Below are 19,859 nucleotides of genomic sequence, written 5' to 3'. Positions count from 1 at the left end.
GCAGCTGCCACGCCATACCTGCCCGCGAGGGGGCGCGTCGGGCCCCAGGCCTCCCCTGCTCGCCTGCGCTCGCACCTCCCTCCGCCGCCGCGCGCTCACCTGTCTGGACTGCGGGCCCGGAGGCGGGGGCCGGCGGGAGCGGAGCCGAGGAAGAGGGCGGAGCGGCTCTCGGACGCGTCATCCGAGCACCATGGCGGAGCTGGGAGCTGGCGGCGACGGCCCCCGGGGCGGCGATGGCGCTTCGCGGGGCGAAACAGGTGACTGCGCGGCCGGGGCGGGAGGGCGGGCGGGGGCCGGCGGGCGCGGCGGGGGCCAGCGCACCGGCCGGTGGGAACGTGCGGGGCGCGGGGCGCGGGCGATCGCCTCTTCCCCCTGCGCGGGGCCGTGGCGGGGAACGGCCGCCCCGATCGATCTCTGCGTCCCGGGATCGGGATCGGAGCCTCCGCATGGGCCCTCTGCCCTCCGCCGCCGCCCGGAGGTGCCCGAGCGCCGTGCCCGGAGCCGCGGGCCTGGTCCCGGGGGCCCCGGGGGCCCCGGGGCGCTTCCCCGCGACTTTCCCACAACAGGTGGAAGCGCGCCAGGGAGCGCGGGCGGGCGGGAGGAGGAAATGGAGAAACGGTGGCTGCTCCCCTCCCACCTGCCGAGTTGAATGGGGGAAATCGTACACCCCGAACCAAACAGCCAGCCGGAAAGTCCTCGGGCCCGCTGCGACGGGCAGGCTCCTCCGTCCCCGGGCACCCCCTCCCTGCCGCGCTCCCCCCGAGCCCGGCTCACACTCGGCTCCCCGGGGACAATGCTGGTGGAAGGGCGCGGGGGCATGCGGCGCGCTGTGCCCGATCCCCGCCCCGGTGTCTGTCCGCAGTTCCCACCCGCGTCCCACGAAGACTGGGGTCGCGGGGGGGCTGGTGGCTGGTGGCTGGGCGGCGGGGACCAGAGAATGGAGTTCGATGTGCTCAGTCTGGACTTGAAAGGGTCCTTTGAGCTCCTGTTCCAAGTCCATACACCAGCACTGGGTGAGAAGGGGGGATCGGCGCAGAGGGCTCGGTGTTGGGGACCACCCCCAATCCTTACGCACCTTCCCCCCCACCCCAACCTTCACAGCACACTCGCGGACCCGCGCTCACATCTTCTATGTGGGCGATTTTTGCGCTCCTGATCGGTTGTTTTGGAGGCACTGCCTTGCACATGCGCCCCCTCTTTCTTAGTCTCCTCTTCTTTTTTTTATTCTATTTATTCTTGGCCGGTCAACTCTGGTACCTTCCCACCCTGGAAATGGGGGCGGTGATGCAGATTCTTATTTTTTAAAAGAAATTCAGATTGCAATGCGTTTGCTGCTTTGCATACATGCATAATCGGAAACAAGTGCTTCCTAAATGTAAGACTCACCCTCCCCACACACCCCACCAAAATGTGTTATTGATTTAGATGCCATGCTTCTTTTCCTGTGAAAGGCCCAGAAAAGCTATCATAGTGTTTGCAACATATGTATCTGCTCTGATAGGGACACGGAAAGCCTAATGCCTTAATCCCTCCTGCCTAAATACCCGCGGTTTAGTCAGACAAGGTGTCTTGAGCTTGTTTACTTTGAAGTCACGCTCTTTCCAGGAGAGTGGTTTGAAAGATTTGTATTAATAGATCATTGTTTTGGTTCGGGTGGGGAAAGGGTGGCTCAGTGGAGATGCTTTAGTAATTGCTTTACAGAACTTGATGAACTGGGTGCCCTGGGTGAGACTCACCCAGGTGAGGGCAACCCCAGGGCAGCGTCTGTCCGCACTGTGAATGTGCATGGTGCTTCTGAAACAAAATTGTTCAGGTTAGTCAATACACGCCAATTTTGCTAAACAAACAACAAAATACGTTTTAGAATTTGTCCATGAGCAACTTGTTCATATATAAGTGAACTGCAAAGTAGCCTATTGAATGCCTGGGCAGGTTAACTAATGAACCAAGGTTTCTAACAATTAACATACAATTCAGCCATGTGGCTGTCGGTGAAATATTTTTTTTTTTTTATGAAAATGGGAATTTAATTAGCTGCCATCTTCTTCACAGAAAACAGTTGTTTCATATCTTTGCCTAGACACTTCAAGTTCCAAGAGACAATTTTTACATGGCCTTTGGAATAATTGTACTTTATAATTTAACTAAAACCTATTTCTGGCCCACATTTTTCTGTTGTGTGTTTTGTTGTTTTTTTTTTTCCTAGCACTTGATTACTATTAATGTTCAGAAGCACTTGTGTGAGCAGGGGCCAAAGAAAGAGGAAAAGAGAAAATTTATTTTTTAAAACCCAGATAGCAATATTTTGATGGAATAAGTGCAGATTGCCTGAATTTTAACAACGTAAGTTTTCTATATATTTAAAACATGTGACCTGTACACATAGGACTTATTCTTAGGGACATGTTTCACATACACATCCAAATGCTGCAAGTCTTTTTTCTTTCTTTTTTTAAACAATCACAGGTTTGTGTATAAAGGTGGTTTTTTTCCAGGAATGCAATATTTGTTGAAAGATCTATTTTATTCCTTTTTTAGATGTAGTGATTATCAAGTAGAGTCCATTCCTAAATGTCTTAGTTTTAGTGTCCCTGTACAAAGACTGTGGTTTAACTTCAGAGCAATTTATATTAGAATCCCAGATAATTATTAAAATAACACCCACAATGTGTTCATAATTGCATACATATGTATATGTGTATATCAAAGATGAGTTGAACATTAGTCGTATACTGCCTATAAAACAAGACATTTGTTAAGAATATTCAAAGATATTATATAAATCTAACATTTTAAATACCATATATCCTTCAGCATACGTTTATCTTCTCCTCAAAGGTAGTCAAATAACATGCCTTGTGTTGAATTGTTTCTTTTTCGAGTATGAACAGTTCTTTCACATATATTTTTCTATAGCCAAAGGTAATAAATGAGAACTGAAAAAAATACTTGTCTTGGAAATTAGTTTCCATTTCACCACTAGAGGACGTCAAGTCCTTTTCAGGTTATTACTTTGAATAGTTCCAGTGATTGATATTCACAAAACTGCCTCTGCCCAAGCTCTGTATACTTAATTTTATGCTCGTGTCCAATAATAGTGGAAAGGGAGTGCTAATTCGATAATGTAATTTTTATAAAGGCTACTGATGGAAACCAAATTCCAAGCTGCTTTTGACTAATTCATGAGATTAATATTCATACACAGGAAATAGTTAATACCTGTAATCTGTGCATTTTGTTGCTTTTCCTTTGGGGAAATGACTTAGTACCTGGAATTGGGCTTTTTCTCACTTTAGCAAGACGTGTGGTAGAAAAACATGGGTTTTCTTTATGACCTTGTTCATGACCATTCACTGCATTTTTCCAAATTAAAAGGTGATCTTTAAGGTCCACTTGGCTCTAAGCGTCTCAAATATCTACAAATAAAAATTGTAAAGGGCTCAGACTACAGCTTAGTCTTAAACTTGTCCCTCTTGAAATTCAGGTCCCAAAGCTAGTAATGCTTCACTGAGGTGCCTCAATGACCTTTTCCCATTGTTTTGTGGCTAGTGCTTACCTTTATATCTTGCTTTTCACCTGTCAGATGAAACACAGGGTGGTTGCATGCTCCCTGGGAGGCGCTTAGATTGTGTTGTGATTGAGTTGGACACCCAGGCCAACCCATCTTGACTTATTTTTCTTGTATGTCTATGGTGCTCGCGTGTTTTTTGTTTTGTATTACTCTACCATAGTTCCAAGTTTTAAGTTGTGTCCTAAAATATTATTGCTATGGAATTATTACACTTTAAATCATTGGGGTATACTTTCATTCCCTTTAAACCGCAAAGATGGGTGTCCAAACCTATTTGACTTTAAACCAGTCACTATCACTTCATTGAATATGCTTCTTTACAAGGAAAATAGAGGAAGCGGATACAGCTTGTGTCTGCACGACTTTCATGAGAAGCAGGCAGTTGGGCTTTCTTCAAAGGACATAAGCGAAAAAGAAAGTATCAGTAAGCCATCTTATTTGTTAGTCACCAATTTTAGAGGAGACTTTCTCAAATTGTAGGGGCTCATTTACAAGGCCTATCATGTGTGTGGGCGTGTGGTGGGTGAGAGACTTTTCTTCCTAAGAAAATAATGTCCAGTTCAATTTTTAATTTAGATTTTTAACATTTTAAAAGTTTAATAATATTAAATCTTAAAATATGTTTTTATATATTTTATATATAAAATCCAGGTGGGTTGTGGATTTAGGTGCTCTGAGTAATGCCCTCCGATTTTCCTTATATAGTAGACACTGTGGTAATTGATTAATCAAATATACCTTAGGCCGTCCTTAAAATATTAAAATTATATCATTCTTCAGTAAAGTTTTATTTTTAAGAACAAGGTAATATTATTATATATTAACACACTTGACACTAGAATAAACCCAGAAATTTATTTTGCAGCAATGGCTTTCTACCTCTTCCCTGTGAAGATGCTCTTTTATATTAATATATACAAGGGTATATCTACACTGAGTGGCCAGATTATTATGATCTCTGAATGCATAATAATCTGACCACTCAGTGTGTATACTATATAATAAAAGACTAATATGTAAATTGTCCCCTCAACCAGGAGTTCGACCATCAGGCAGGCCGGCCAACAGCCCATGTCCCCTCCCCCTGGCCAGGCTGGCTGGGCCCCACCCATACACAAATTCATGCACTGGGCTATATATAAATATACATACACACACACAAATATATACATATACACACACACACACACACACACACACACACACATATATATATATATATATATATATATATATATATATGTGTGTGTGTGTGTGTGTGTGTGTATGTATATGGAATTCGTGCACAGGGCTGTGTGTCCCTCAGCCCAGCCTGCACCCTCTCCAATCTGGAACCACTCGAAGGAGATCTGACTCCCCATTTAGGTCCTATCAGGACTGGGCCTAAATGGGCAGTTGGACATCCCTCTCACAATCCCGGATTACTGGCTCCCAACTGCTTGCCTACCTGCCTTCCTGATTGCCTCTAATCGATTCTGCCTGCCAGCCTGATAACCCCCTAACCATTCCCCTGCCAGCCTAATTGATGCCTAACTGCTTCTCTGCCAGCTTGTTTGCCCCTAACTGCCCTCCCCTGCAGCCTTGGTCCCCCCCAACTGCTCTCCCCTGCAGGCCTGGGTCCCCCACAACTGCCTTTTCCTGCAGGCCTGGTTGCCCCCAACTTCCTTCCTCTGCCAGCCTGGTCATCCCTAACTGCCCTCCCTTGCAGACCTGGTCCTCCCAACCGCCCTCCTCTGCTGGCTATCTTGTGGCAGTCATCTTGTGTCCACATGGGGGCAGCCATCTTTGACCACATGGGGGCAGCCATCTTGTGTGTTGGAGTGATGGTCAATTTGCATATTACTCTTTTATTAGATAGGATATATGTGATATGCACTGAGTGGCCAGATTAGTATGCATTCAGAGATCATAATAATCTGGCCACTCAGTGTATATGCTTTATAAAGTGATTTTGCATAACTCCCAGTGTCAGGAGCTAAAATAGAAGTAGAAGAGATGGCTCTACCATAGAAAGAAAGCATTGAAATAAATTGAGAAATGTGGAGCGGAACTATTTTTAGTGTAGGAGAGCATATTACTTTTGAATAGGAATATGATTTTATAACCCAGTGAAACCTCACAGGGAGCGACTCTAGTTTGTCTTTACAGATTGAGTCGTTGGTGATCCAGCTGTAACTAAAGTAGTCAAATTTGAGAGTGTCATTCCATTTATTTACAAACTGATCAGGTTTATTTACAAACTGATCAGGTCCACCATTAGCATTGGCCTGCTACTCACTGAAAAAAATCATGGAGAAAAAATGGCCTCAATCATCAACCAACTTGTGCAACAGAAATCTAAACCATTTCTACGATTAGAGCCACAGGTCATTGTGACAGCATAGGAGGATTCAGTGAGGCACCCTCGAGAGAGTGTAAGTCTGTAAGGTTTAGGAAGAGAGAAGGTAGGAGCCCAGCATGTCAGGAGGAGGAGCAAAAGGCTATTCTGAATCTGGTGACTGGTTCACAAATAAGCCTTTAACCACTCTTGAAACATATACATTTATATCATTTTTCAATAAAAATAATGTATTATTAAAAACAAGATAGTTTTATTATATATTGATACACTTAAACACTAGAATAAACCAGGTGGATGGAGTTCATACACCTGAACTGGACATTCCCAGCCGTTGTGAAGGGTACAATGACTTTTTGCTTTATAAAGCATATTGTTGTTTTCTGTTATGGATGAACTTATCGGGAAACATTTTCATAAAATAATTTGCAGCTTATTTAGAACACGTCTTTTGGTTATGTAAGCCTCCCTCTTTTTCTTAATAAATGAGAACAAAAACAAGGTCTTTTTTCACTGAGCTGGATGAAGCCTAGGCTCTATAGGGACATGGGCGCTGCTTGTTTTAGGACAAGTCACTTCCTGTGTGCTGATGTGGATATAGCAACCATGTAGTACTATCTTCAGCAAAAAATAAATAAATAAATAAATAAATAAATAAATAAAGTAAAATAAAAAACTGAGAGGGAGAATTTTTTTTTTTTAATATATTGATTTTTTTACAAAGAGGAAGAGAAAGGGATAGAGAGTTAGAAACATCGATCAGCTGCCTCCCACGTTCCCCCAGTTGGGGATTTGCCCACAACCAAGATACATGCCCTTGACCAGAATCAAACCTGGGACCCTTCAGTCCACTGGCTGGCGCCCTATCCACTGAGCCAAATCGGTTAGGACAGAGAGGGAGAAATTTTTATTGTGATTTTGATTTTTTTTTTTTAAGAAATATTTTTTTAAAATTATTTTTAATGATTTCTGAAAGGAGGGGAGAGGGAGAGAGAGAGAGAAACATCAATGATGAGAGAGAATCATTGGTTGGCTGCCTCCTGCACGCCTCCTACTGGGGATGGAGCCTGCAACCTGGGCATGTGCCTTTGACCAGAACTGAACCCGGGACCCTCCAGTCCACAGGCTGATGCTCTATCCACTGACCCAAACCGGCTAGGGCATAAATTTGATTCTTCACTGCAATATTGCATGTGTCTGGAACAGTCCCTTTTTAATACATCAAAGATTTTAGTGCCATTAACAATAGGAGTGTAGCATTATGATAAAAGGTAAAATGGTCCATTTGTGGTGTTTGGGGACGTTTGGGAAAAGACTCCTTTGTGATTATAATTCTTTCTCAATTGCTTGTTTAAAATTCACATAAATTTTAAGGCAGGTGCTTAAAACTTGAATGTGAAAGGTAAACGGGTTTTAGAGATGAGGTTTGGGTGGTCCTAAGTGTGCTTATCTACCTGTTCATCCTTCTGAGATGTTATTTCTATATAAAGCCCCCTAAAATCTCAATGGCCTGAGGTTAGGCAAGATTAAAACAAGATCAACATATTGTATATCTAGTTCTTGGAAATTAATGCTTCAAATCTTATTTAAAAGCAATTATTGATGCATTTGGAATCTTTTTGGCTTAGTAGTTGCAAATTTCAAAAGCTTCTGGGCTTGCTATTTAACCCTAAGTATATTTGTCTCTTATCTGTATAATTTAGCTCAAGGCTTTGGATGTTCTGGTTGGTTGATGACAATTATAGTTGATACGCTAATCCTTTTCAGTGTGGGCCTTTTAGAGAATGAAAATGACCAAGTCTCAAACTTACCCACTATGGTTAAATAATTTGGCACTTCAATTAGGTATTTCTTTCCTCTATGTTGATTTCAAAATTATTTTGGAGAACTGTATATAATTCTTTTTTGTCAGCGTTGGCTTTGGTTATCAAATGAACCAATTACTATATAAAGTTTTGTATATCAAACCTTCATACACACTTTATTTTCTTATGAAAAACATGTTTTATTCTACCCTCATCCACATGTCTACATACTTTAGTTTTCTTCTATGACAGCAAGGAAGGCTGTTTGTTTGCTTTTAAGTCCTCATTGCTGTTTTTTCTAAACCATTTAATACTGAGACAACCAGGCTGCTTGGTTTATATAGTGATAAAAGGATTTATTGGGTAATGCTTTGAAGCTGACCTGTGCTGGAGTCTCAGTAAGATGTCATTAGAGACGGGAGTTAATGGGTCCATTCTGTGATGCCCTGACCTCAGTTTATGAATATTATTTAATAGAGCATTCCAGTATTGGGCAATGATTTGAGAAAATAGTTTTTAGTGAAGAATATGACCTTAGATTTTGGAATGGCATACTTTTATTTGCAGCATGTTGGTTTTAGTGTGGGGATAGAGCATCTTAATCTCTCTTGGGTCACTGACCGTGATGGTTAATTTGATGTCACTTTGACAGGCCAGTGTCTGGTTTTTTAGTCAAACACTAATCTAGATGCTGCTGCGAAGGTATTTTGCAGATAAGAATAACATTTATAGTCAGTTGACCTTAAGTAAAGGCGATTGCTCTTGATAATATTGAGGCTCCATCAAATCAGCTGAAGCCTTCAGAGAAAAAACAAAACAAAAAAAGCCCCAGAAGAGATCTTTTGCCTCAAGGCTGTAACATAGAAATCCTACCTGAGTCTTCACCCTGCTGGCCTTCCCTTCAAATTCTGGGCTTGCCAGCTGCCACAGTTGTAATAACCATTATTTCTCAATATAAATCTCTTTACATATATATAATATATATTATATTTTTCTCCAGAGAAACAGACCCACAAAAACCGTAGGAGAACCATGACTGAAATATCGACCTTCAGAAAATCAAGGGTTTACCCCCCCAAATTATGCAAAAACATCCTAGTTATTTTTAAGAGAAAAATTTAAAATAACTTAATCTAATTTTAAGGTCAAAACAAAGAATATTGAACCTTCCTAAATTGAAGGAAAAAAATCTTTATTGATGTCATTTTTAATTTCAGGGATTTTTAGGAGAAAGAATTGGAAAGAGCAGCAAAGTATCTAAGGATAGGATTGGGGAAATGTCTCAATGCATTGTAAGCCATATTGTTCTTCACCTGTCCCATCCTTTACTGGCCTAAAGACTCTGGCTGTCACTCTTTTTTTTTTTTTTTAAAGAAGAATTTACATTCTTTTTTAAAAAATATATTTTATTGATTTTTTTTACAGAGAGGAAGGGAGAGAGATAGAGAACTAGAAACGTCGATAAGAGACAAACATCGACCAGCTGCCTCTTGCACACCCCCTACCGGGGGATGTGCCCGCAACCAATGAACATGCCCTTGACTGGAATCGAACCTGAGATCTTTCAGTCTGCAGACCCACGCTCTACCACTGAGCAAACCGGTTTTGGCCTGTCACTCTTTTTAACGTTACCATAAAGTAATAAACTGAATTGGTTTACTATTCTTCAGTATTGCTTTTCTCACACAAACCTTTATATGTCATCTCTCAAGTCACATAGCCTTAGTGATCCATCCATACAAAGTTGTGTCGTTGAGGGAAAACCTGTGTATCTTATACATGACCTCCCTCCCTAGAGTTTTCCACGTAGTTGGTTTTCCTTAAGTGGCAGGAAGGTGAGAGAGTGAGGGAAGTGTGCAAGCCGCAGGTGCAGGAATCAGTGTGGCCCTCCTCTAACCAGAACACCCAGTGAGGCCTCCATTGTTGTTTAGCTTCAAGTCTGAAACCTCTGGGGGGCATCAGTGGAACGAGTAAAACGATACAATGGAGCTGCCTTCAAATGTAGCCATGGGAGGTCTAAGTGCAGAGGGACAGTGACAGCAAGAGGGAGGGCTGTCTGATCTCTCTTGGGCTTTTCCTCTCAGCCTGACTGTTTTCCCCTGTATATATGGCTCCCATTCCCATTTTCATCAGGTCATGGAATCACAGCATCAGAAGAGACTCTGGAGATTTAAAAATTCAGCCTGCTTACAATGCATGAACGCAACACTTCATCCCAGATGGGTGTGTGTGCACAGCTGTCTTCCGTGATGGGAAGCACAGCTTGTTATGTGCTGACTTCCAATGATCAGTCCCAGAACTACACAAAAAGAAGAAATCCTTCCACCCACTAACCTTTAATTTGGTTATTTCATTCTTTCAGAGTCTTGTCTTATTTTCTCCAGAGGGAAGATATCTCTTCTTTCAAATGATCCTGTGATCAGTCCTAACTTGCTCTCTTCTGAATGTGTTCTAATTCATCACTCCATTTGAAGTATCTACAATAGCTCAGACCTTGTGATCTGAGGACCAGAAACTACAAAAGGGTGTTCCCCTCATTCACCATTCTGGACTGTCTGCTGATAGCGCCCATGATACTGTTAGGATCTTTACTGCCCCATCACATCGGCCAAGTGCAGTGAGCTTGCTGTCCAAAGACCCTCCTTCCCATACCTGATGAAGGTTGGGGATGTCTTCATGCTGTACCTGTGCAGTTGTACTGTTTAATATAAAAAATGGTGTTTGGCCCAGCTGGCATGGCTCAGTGGTTGAGTGTTGACCTATGAACCAGGAGGTCACTGTCAGGTTACTTACCTGGGTTGCAGGCTCCATCCCCAGTAGGCGGTGGGCAGGAGGCAGCTGATCAATGATCCTTTCTCATCACTATTGTTTCTATCCCTCTCTCCCTCTCCATTCTTCTCTGAAATCAATAAAAAAAAAATATTTTATAAAAGAGATGTTCATATATATCGCTAAATTAATCTTTTTAGCTATAGCCCATTATTTTGATTTGTTGAGATCATTTTGGACCTGATGCTAGGCATCTCTCAGCTTTGTTTAATCGACAAGCACAGAGCCTTGTTCTCATCTAAAGCTGTAATAAAAACATTCATCATCTTTCCTTTCCATTGCTTTCTTTCTCCAGCTTTCCCATGAACTGTTGCAGGAACTTGATATCCATGATCACCCCCTGAAATAAGCCTTCCACGCTGCCTGGGGGTGCCTGTTAAAAAACCGTGAGGTTCGAAACCAGTTTGGCTCAGTGGTAGAGCGTCGGTCTGCGGACTGAAGGGTCCCAGGTTTGATTCCGGTCAAGGGCATGTACATTGGTTGCAGGCACATCCCCGGTAGGGGGTGTGCAGGAGGCAGCTGGTCGATGATTCTCTCTCAGCGACATTTCTGGCTCTCTATCTCTCTCCCTTCCTCTCTGTAAAAAATCAATAACATAAAATTAAAATTAAATAAATAAATAAAAAACCGTGAGGGATTCGTGTACTCTCGTCTTTGCCATCTAGTCCCTTGACCATCACTTCAGATCCCTTTTCCACACCTGGACAACATAATTATGTAACCGGTTTTTCTTTCTCAAGTCTCACTCCTTCCTCCTCCAGCCCATCCTCTCCAGCTGCCAGAATGGCCTGCTTGGGCCACACTTTCATTCATCAGCACCCCTGAGTGTCTCCCCCTGCTTTGTTTAGTGGGGGAACGTTATATAATTTGGCTGCACCTCCCCTCTCATGCCATCCCCAAAGCACCTCATTCTGCATCCTTAGCATGATTTTGCAACTCCTAAAGCAAGAGAGAGCCACCATTTCTTAATTTTTTTTTTTTAATCTTTCTAATAGGATGGCTCAAAAATAAAACAACATGGGACTGCTTACAGACTAATGATGAATTAGATCACTTTTAGAAACACAGTCCTGGGATATCTGTCTGATGATTCTGTTGAACGCAGCAATTGATTTCTTTACCTCATTTTGAATCTGTAGAATTGGATTTCTAACCTAATAAGGATGTTACTATTAGAGGAGAGGACTGATGGGGCACATTTTGACTTTTGTCAAGTTCAAGAGTTCATGTAATGTACACGAATAAACTATTTTCAGTGAGAATAATGAACAGGAGGGCCTGCAGGCATTTTAATGTCTGTTCCTGGGTTAAACTTTAATGTGGCACTTTATCATATATGCAACCTAGCTAACGTTTAGGAAAGGGTTTTAAAGGAAGCTTAGTACCCACACCTGACGTTGAGATAAATGAACCCTTGGGGTTAATTAACATTTGGTGGTGGTGGAGCAGACATGGGAAAGTGGGTTCTGCCGCACTGCATTGTTCACCATGCAGCAAGGATGTACAGAAATGGAACAAAAGGCAGGGCAGGGACTAGCACCTCCCCATAGATGGCATGTCACTACTACAGTAGTATTTACTGTTTTCCTTCTGTGCCTGTTAATGCAAGATAGTAAAATGAAGATCAAAGCCAACCTGCCTTTTTCTCTTCCTTTCAAAGGGCCAGTCTTTCCTGGGGCAGGATTTCTTTGTCCAGCAGCCTGCTGGCAGCTCTGCCTATGCTCTGAGATGGCACAGAAGCCATCGGGAAGTTGCACCGTTCTAGGAAACCCTTTAACTTCGAGAATGGGGACGACAGACACCCAGCGGGGACCCTTTTGTTCCCCAGGGATTGTTTGGTTCCACGTTAACCTGCACTGGCTTTGTCGTTTTCAAACCCTAACAGGGTGTGTGTCTTTAAGTTGCTTTAAAATGTGGATTTAAAAAACTCCTGCGAGAAGTAAATTGCAGCTGAAAGAGATGCATTAAATATTTAAGAGATTTCTGAAGTCCAGTCGTTTGAAGACTTACTAATCAACTCCTCTAATGGAGAAACGCGCAAATACATTTTGGCATTTCTGGGCTCCGCTGACAAGTCATTAACTTGCATGTATCTAGAAATTTAATTTGCCAGTGCCTGGCCATTGGATGCAGCAGAAATAATTTCTGTTTTCAACTATAATCCTCAATTAGTACACACCAGGCTCTTTCCCATTTTAGTTACGTTTCTGTGCAGCCCACTAGTCATTTAGAAGGGGAAACCTGGGTATGCCTCTCACTGGTTAAGCATGTTTCTCTTTGCAAGAGAATATTTTTGGATTCACTCATGGGCTATGCTGTTTTCCAATTTTATCGTCGGAACATAAGGGCTTAGGAAGCATAAATGTGAGCAGAAGCCTGAGGGTGTGTGTGTGTGCACGCATGCATATGCCTACATGCATTTAGACATTTACATAACATTGTGACAGCCAGGTCCCAGTCACGAGCTGATGTCCCCTGCACATCAGCGAGTTTGACTCTGCTCCATATTCACCCACCTCAGTGGTTGGAGCTGGGCCAGAGGTATCAGGCAGCCAGGGTGGATGGACAGAGGGAGTGGGGCTGGGGCTGGGGCTGGGGTTGGGGTTGAGGTGGGGTGGGCTGAGGTGGGAACAGCAGTTGTTCAAGGCCTGCCTTCCTGTTTCATTCATCGTGGTGAAAAGTAGCCCCATTTCACCTGTGATTGTGAGTACATTTTATGATGATATGGCAAACATTTTCCCCTCTGTATGAAGTCAATCTACAATAGTTGTAAAATCTACCCTTCTTCATCAGGAAGTGTCTCATTTCTCTCAAGTTTGTACAAAGTCTCCATTAATACATCATTTCTTATTTCAACAATGTAAACAAATCAATTGCAAAACCCAGTTGACTCTTGGGAGTCTGCAGACACCAGTTCCTATGGGAACCGAATTACGGTTCTGTCTCTGCAGGTGACACGCCAGGCCGGCTGTACCACATCAAACTGGAAATGCTTATTAGTGTTTGGGAAGAGTAAACGAGTTTAGAGCAGTATATCTTTTACTTGTGGGGACATTTACATTTAAGACTTACCATCCCCCTTTCCATACTTTTGTTTGGGGTCAGAGTATAAAAGGGAGAAGACTGTAGCCCCATACCCCCACCAGGTCAAACCCACAGTGCTCCTGAAATTAACTGAGTTACCTCCTATCCATTAAAGACTGTGTTTGAGTATTTATGGAACTAATCTCAAATGTGTTTATGTGTGTTAAATGAAGTGAAAGATGTGTATTTCATGGATTGGGGGGAAATCCTTATTATCGTTATTTGATCTTGGACTGTTTGCTTCCAAGTGACTGGTCACAGCTGTGACTGGGACTCTGCCAGTCGGAGCTGGAGTGGAATTTACAAGGCTGCAGGATGCAAGCACCGTGGCTTCAGAGAGTATGGGCCTGGGTTTAACCCTGACACAGGGCCTTAACTGCGGCTTTCACCTCTGTAAGCCTCGGTTTCATGATCTGCAGGGCCACCTTAACTGACAAAGATGGCATCTCCAATGCGTCTAGCATAGCGTCTGACATGAAGTTGAACACATTCATTCCCAGATGATGGGCATTCCTTTATTTGACCCCACACTACTTCATTGATTTTATGATGGTGGCTACTTTTTTTTTTTTTTTTAATATATTTTATTGATTTTGTACAGAGACGAAGGGAGAGAGATAGAGAGTTAGAAACATCGATGCCAGAGAGTCATCTATCAGCAGTGGCTACTTTTTATTTATTTATTTATTTATTTATTTATTTTAATTTTATTTATTTATTTATTTATTTTTACATATTTTATTGATTTTCCCCCTCCCTCCCTCCCACACATCCCCTCCCTCCCCAGAGCTTTATGTCCATTGGTTGTACTTATATGCATGCATACAAGTCTGTCAGTTGATCTATTATCTCCCCCAGATCCTCCTCCCCTCTCCGCTGAAATTTGACAATCTGCTTGTTGCTTTACTGTCTCTGTATCTATCTTTTGGTTCATCAGTTTATAATGATCTTTATTATCCACAAATGAGTGAGGTCATGTGGTGTTTCTCTTTCATTGATTGGCTTATTTCACTCAGCATGATGTTCTCCAATTCCATCCAGGTTGCTGCAAATGATGAGAATTCCTTCTTTTTTATGGCAGCATAGTATTCCATTGTGTAGATGTACCATAGTTTTTGGATCCAATCATCTGCTGACGGGCACCTAGGCTGTTTCCAAATTCTGGCTATTGTACAATAGATTGTGCTGCTATGAACATAGGGGTGCATATATCCTTTCTGATTGGTGTTTCTAGTTTCTTGGGATATATTCCTAGGAGTGGGATTACTGGATCAAATGGGAGTTCCATTTTCAGTTTTTTGAGGAAATTCCACACTGTTCTCCACAGTGGTTGCACCAGTCTGCATTCCCACCAGCAGTGCACGAGGGTTCCTTTTTCTCCGTAACCTCGCCAACACTTGTCGTTTGTTGATTTGTTGATGTTGGCCATTCTGACAGGTGTGAGATGGTACCGCATTGTTGTTTTGATTTGCATCTCTCGGATATTTAGTGACTTTGAGCATGTTTTCATGTGCCTTTTGGCCTTCCTTCTGTCTTCTTTTGAAAATATTCTATTTAGATCCATTGCCCATTTCTTAATTGGATCATTCACCTTCCTTTGATTTAGTTGTATCAGCTGTCTGTAGATGTTGGAGATTAAACCTTTATCAGTGGTGTTATTAGCAAATATGTTCTCCCACACCGTGGGCTTTCTTGTTGTTTTGTTAGCGGTGACTACTTTTAAAAAAATATGTTTTTAATGATTTCAGCGAGGAAGGGAGAGGGAGAAAGAGATAGAAACATCAATGATGAGAAAGAATCATTGATTGGCTGCCTCCTGCAAGTCCCACATCAGGAATCAGAACTGTGACCTCGTGGTTCATAGGTCAACACTCAAACACTGAGCCACACCGGTTGGGCAATGGTGGCTACTTTTGCGCCAAGGTTAAACCCAGGCCTGTCTGCTGAAAGGCAGTTTAGATTCTATATATGTATGTACGTGTGTGTGTGTGTGTGTGTGTGTGTGTGTGTGTCTTACTAGTGTAAATCTTCACCTGATTCTCTGGAATTAGAAGATAGAAACCAAAGTGGATATGAAATAATATTGGCCTGTGTTTATTTGATCACCTGATTTTAAAAAATAGTAACTTTTAAAAAATCATGTTTAATTCAGATAAAAAGGTGAGTTTATCAAACAGAGAATTATAGAATTATTTAACCAGTTTTCATTTCTTAAACAACAAGATCTGGAACACTGAGGCATAGGTCCTCCCTCTCCTTCCCTCTCCACATCTTGCCATCAGATCTAGGAATCTAAACTATGTAGGCCGAATGTTTGTGCTAAGGAGAAGCCCTGGACTGAGAAGACGGAGACCTACATTTTCATTGCAGACCTGCCAGCTAACATTGATCTGGGAAAGGAATTTTGTTCCATGGGCCTCGGTTTTCTCACATGTAAAATGACACTGATCCAGGAGCTTTCTCACACCCATTCAGCTCTAAAGCTCCATTTATTCTTTTGCATATCTCTACCTCATACATTTACATGATTTTCAATAAACTCCATGTCTGAAATGTCCTGCATTTCTCCAAGCCACAGAGTTAAACATGTGTTAGCTTAATTCAATCCCAGCCTTTGGAGGGAAAGAATTTTTTTTCCCCCCAAGCATGGATTTGCTAACCATTTAGTACATTTGCAGCACTGGGGTTGGCAATACGGGTACATAAAGAATAGAGGTATTCCTAGAAGGAGTCAATAGCTGAACTGGAAGCACCTTGAAAATAATTGCACCAAAAAATGGACTAGTTTATAACGAAAGTATTATAAAATATCATAAAAGCAGGTGATATTTATTAAGTACTTCTTACTGCTAATACTACTAATTTAATCCTTGCTCTTAATCTGGTAAGGTAAATGGTATCATCACCTCGATATCACAGAGAAAACCAAGGGACACAGGAAAGTGAATTGTTCACAAAGGATTCAGAGAGGATATTTTACTTGCCCTAGAGTCCTGAGGTGCCCTTCTGGATCTGGAGGTTGAACTGTTGAGAAAAAGTCTGAGAGTGGTGTAGGGTGAGAGGATTTGGATTTTCTGAGCAGATTTGAATTTTATGAAAAGGCAAAAGAAAAGAAAAAAAATTATTTTCTGAATTTGGCAGTTGGCGTTTTCTAACGTCATTTATTGTAAATTTGATCTATTTCATACACAGCATAAATTTTAGGCAGCCTAGAACCGAGGAGTTTTAAAACGAGAAAGCTTTTATTTCAGAAGAAAACAATAATCACATGACTGTGTGCTTTGGAGAAAGCAGTCCAAAATGGGGCTGGAATTGGGTCAAGTGTTGTGAATGGCTCCTCACTGCTGGTAGTGACTTTCCCAAAGGCATGGAGGTTGCGGGGTGGGGGCAGTTTGCTGGACCGAATCCAGGCAGTTGTTTGTCCCTTTGGAGGATTGCAGTCTCATTTGTATCTGCTTGCCGTGTAGAAAGGGTACTCTAAATTGTGATTTGAGAAGAGGTATGGTTCTCCTTCCTGTCTTCACTGGAGGGTCTCAGGGGTGGCCAGGCCTATGTGTTTATACAAACACTGGGGTTGTAAGATGTCCGGAAAGTTGGGATGTGTTACTGAGTGTGAAGTGAGCTGTGCGAGGGTACCAGCGTGCCTTCCTTCATCCAGGGACTGGCAAACATTGTTACCAGAGAAAAACCTGGCCCCCAGAAGAAAAAAAGGCCAAAAAAAGCCTTCCTGCCTCAAGCCCTTTTCTCCCTGCTGCTGATTGTGCAAGCAAAACTGCATTCCTCCTCCCAGCCTGCCGCGGCTGCTGCTAAGGGGAAGAGGGAGCTGCCCTGCAGACTGGCTGCCTCGCCTCACTCTGTAACCCTCTGCTGGTGAGTTCCCAGGACCCGCATCTCGGAGGCTGCGGCTTCTCTTCTCTCCGAGGACATGGAGCTGCTCCCAGCCTTCCTTCATTAGGATATGTCAGGGTTGTCAGGGCAACTGTTAATGGCAGTGGATCCTCTTTTCCCCTCCGTGCTGCTGTGTGCTGAATATTTTTTTTTCTCGTGAGGCATCAAGAAGAAGATCGGGGAAAGGAGAACCTGGGATCTGAGTGAACAGGTTAGGCAGTGGATGGAGGCATCTGAACCTGCGTGCCTTTAATAGGGCTTTTTTGGAAGGGGTGTGTGTGTGTGTGTGTGTGTGTGTGTGTGAAAGCCAGAGATAGCACATGTGCCTGTGGGGAGGCAGTGGGAAGGGGCTTTCAGGGGGGGTTGCTGCTAGGTGAGGGGGCACTGCAGGGCCTCAGTTGCCAACTGGCTGGTAGTGTCTGTCAGCTGTCTGCACACTGTTTACCCATAGGGGATCTATTACAAGTGCTCGAATGAACGGGCAGCTTAGACACTAGCAGCTTCCCGGGAGCTGCAATTACATAAGCATATATTTTTAATACAATAATAATTTAAAAAAAAAATAAAAGTAGCCGCGGCATGCCTGGATCAGCTACAGCTCTCCGGCAAGAGAGACTGAAGAAGACCAATGCAAGGCCAGTTCCCCTCGGTTTGTTCACCATTAATGAGGAAGATGAACAGCAAAAGAATGGAAATTCCAGGAGACCGAAAGGTATGCATTAGCTCTATCTACCCTTTGGTTGGAGCCAGCCCGTTTCCCACGCTGCCTGTAGCACATTTTACAGACTGTGTTCGTGGTGCATGCTGTGTGGAGCGAGTGCTTGTGACCTCCTATCCCAATTCGATGGTGTTGTTTACACACTGGAGGGCTGTGTACGCTTGAAAGGGGGAATAGATTTTAGGTTTGGTAGGTTTCAGAGCAGCTGCCTTTTTGACAAGAGCTGCTTTCCTGGCCCAGAGAGCTTTAATTTGCACACGATCACTTAAACAGCTCCCAATGACTGTGTCCTCATCAGGAGGAGGAGATAGGAGTTACCAAGTTTGAACGGAACCTCTCCCCACCTTCCTTGGGTACATCAGGTGATTTTTGTTAAATGAGGTGAGTTTTTCCCTTGAAAGGGATGAGTTAGATCAAGTGACCTAGGACTGCAGCCTTTCCTTGGGCAGAAGGTCAAGATGTTATTTCCTTTTCTAGTCTGAAATGCCACGAGCGTGAAGAGAAGAAAGACAAACAGAGTACTACTGCAGGGGGCAAAGCCAGGGAACAGGGAGGGGACCAGGAGGTTTTATCACGTCTGAGGATAACTTTGCTCCTGAATGGGAAGGAGAGGCCTGCTTCTTGTGCTATTTTTTATTTGTTTGTTTGTTTCCATAATGATGAAATGCAGCAGCAGCTTGCCTGCTTCTCAAGGCGTGGGTACTGCATCGTCTCTGGCTTCGTCTCAGACCCATCCAGGCTATGCACCACCAAGGCTGTAAACATCAGAGATGGCAAGAGCATGCATTTTTGAAGAAGGGCTCTAAGTCTTGCATTTTAAGTTTTGCAGTATTCTTGCAGGCCCCTTCCTTACAAATATATTATATAAGCTGTTCTCTTAAGTTAATACATATGCTTTGATGTTGCTATGTGCTGATTAAATTTTAGCTCTCATTCAAATTGTTCTGTCACACACAGAGATATCTAATTTTCCTCTGCATGGTACATGGCAGCAAGTAAATATTTAAGCAATGATCGGATGAGTGTTTAAATAGAATCCATTGTCTGAAGACTACTGGCTTTCTTTTTCCTGGCTCTTGACAGAATCTTAATTAACTTTTATTAAATGTAATTGAAACTGTCTACTTTAAATCCAAGAGTACATTTTTTCTTCATTTAAATATGTGTGTATATATATATATATATATATAATATATATATATATATATATTATATATATATATGAAAGTTTTAATCAGTAGAAATCTTAGTTACCGTAGTTGGCTTTTGCTTTACTGTCAGACATAGCTTCTATCCAAGGACCAAATGACCTCAGGAATCTAACGATACTATTATGAATGGGAGGTGACTTAACTGATTTTTTCATTTGCACAGGAATTAGACAGTTGAGCCAGAGTGGGTTGTTGATGAAAACACAATTTTTTACAGTGTGAGTAGCAAATCATTTGGTCTTTGGGCAATAGCAGTGTTTACTTTCAAGTCCAGCTCTGTCCATCAGTAGGACAGTAATGGAGGTATTCGGTGTAGGTACTGTTCGGAATGAAAACCACTAGCCACGTGTGGCTAGGAACACTTGAAAAAAAGAAAGTGATTTTTAAATTGTAATTAATTTTAGTTGATTTCAGC

The 19,859-nt window shown here is 42.6% G+C and overlaps 1 protein-coding gene and 1 long non-coding RNA gene across 13 annotated transcripts in view; both read left to right on the top strand.

Moving 5' to 3' along the window:
• The first annotated feature begins 60 nt into the window (after window positions 1-60).
• The window catches only part of MAP7 (microtubule associated protein 7), a 134,344-nt gene continuing 114,545 nt past the window's right edge, over window positions 61-19,859 (top strand). For 3 of the 12 annotated variants that reach the window (XM_036414303.2, XM_045573411.1, XM_045573405.1), the window contains exon 1: window positions 17,920-18,227. In XM_036414303.2, coding sequence (XP_036270196.1) covers window positions 18,095-18,227 — 133 coding nt within the window. In that variant the 5' untranslated portion in view covers window positions 17,920-18,094. Of the gene's footprint in view, window positions 258-9,575; window positions 9,582-17,860; window positions 18,228-19,859 lie in introns of those variants that run through there. The other 9 variants (XM_036414300.2, XM_036414299.2, XM_036414298.1 and 6 more) reach the window with 6 other exon arrangements.
• LOC123651414 lies at window positions 10,549-14,178 on the top strand. Its single transcript, XR_006740112.1, has 3 exons — window positions 10,549-10,934; window positions 11,178-12,429; window positions 13,876-14,178. It is a non-coding gene; the product is annotated as an uncharacterized LOC123651414 (long non-coding RNA).

The sequence above is a fragment of the Pipistrellus kuhlii genome, unplaced genomic scaffold, assembly GCF_014108245.1.
Source record: "Pipistrellus kuhlii isolate mPipKuh1 unplaced genomic scaffold, mPipKuh1.p scaffold_m20_p_5, whole genome shotgun sequence".
Classification (NCBI taxonomy): Eukaryota; Metazoa; Chordata; class Mammalia; order Chiroptera; family Vespertilionidae; genus Pipistrellus; species Pipistrellus kuhlii.
The sequence above is the reverse complement of the archived record's forward strand: the minus strand, read 5'-3'. Positions and strand labels throughout refer to the sequence as shown.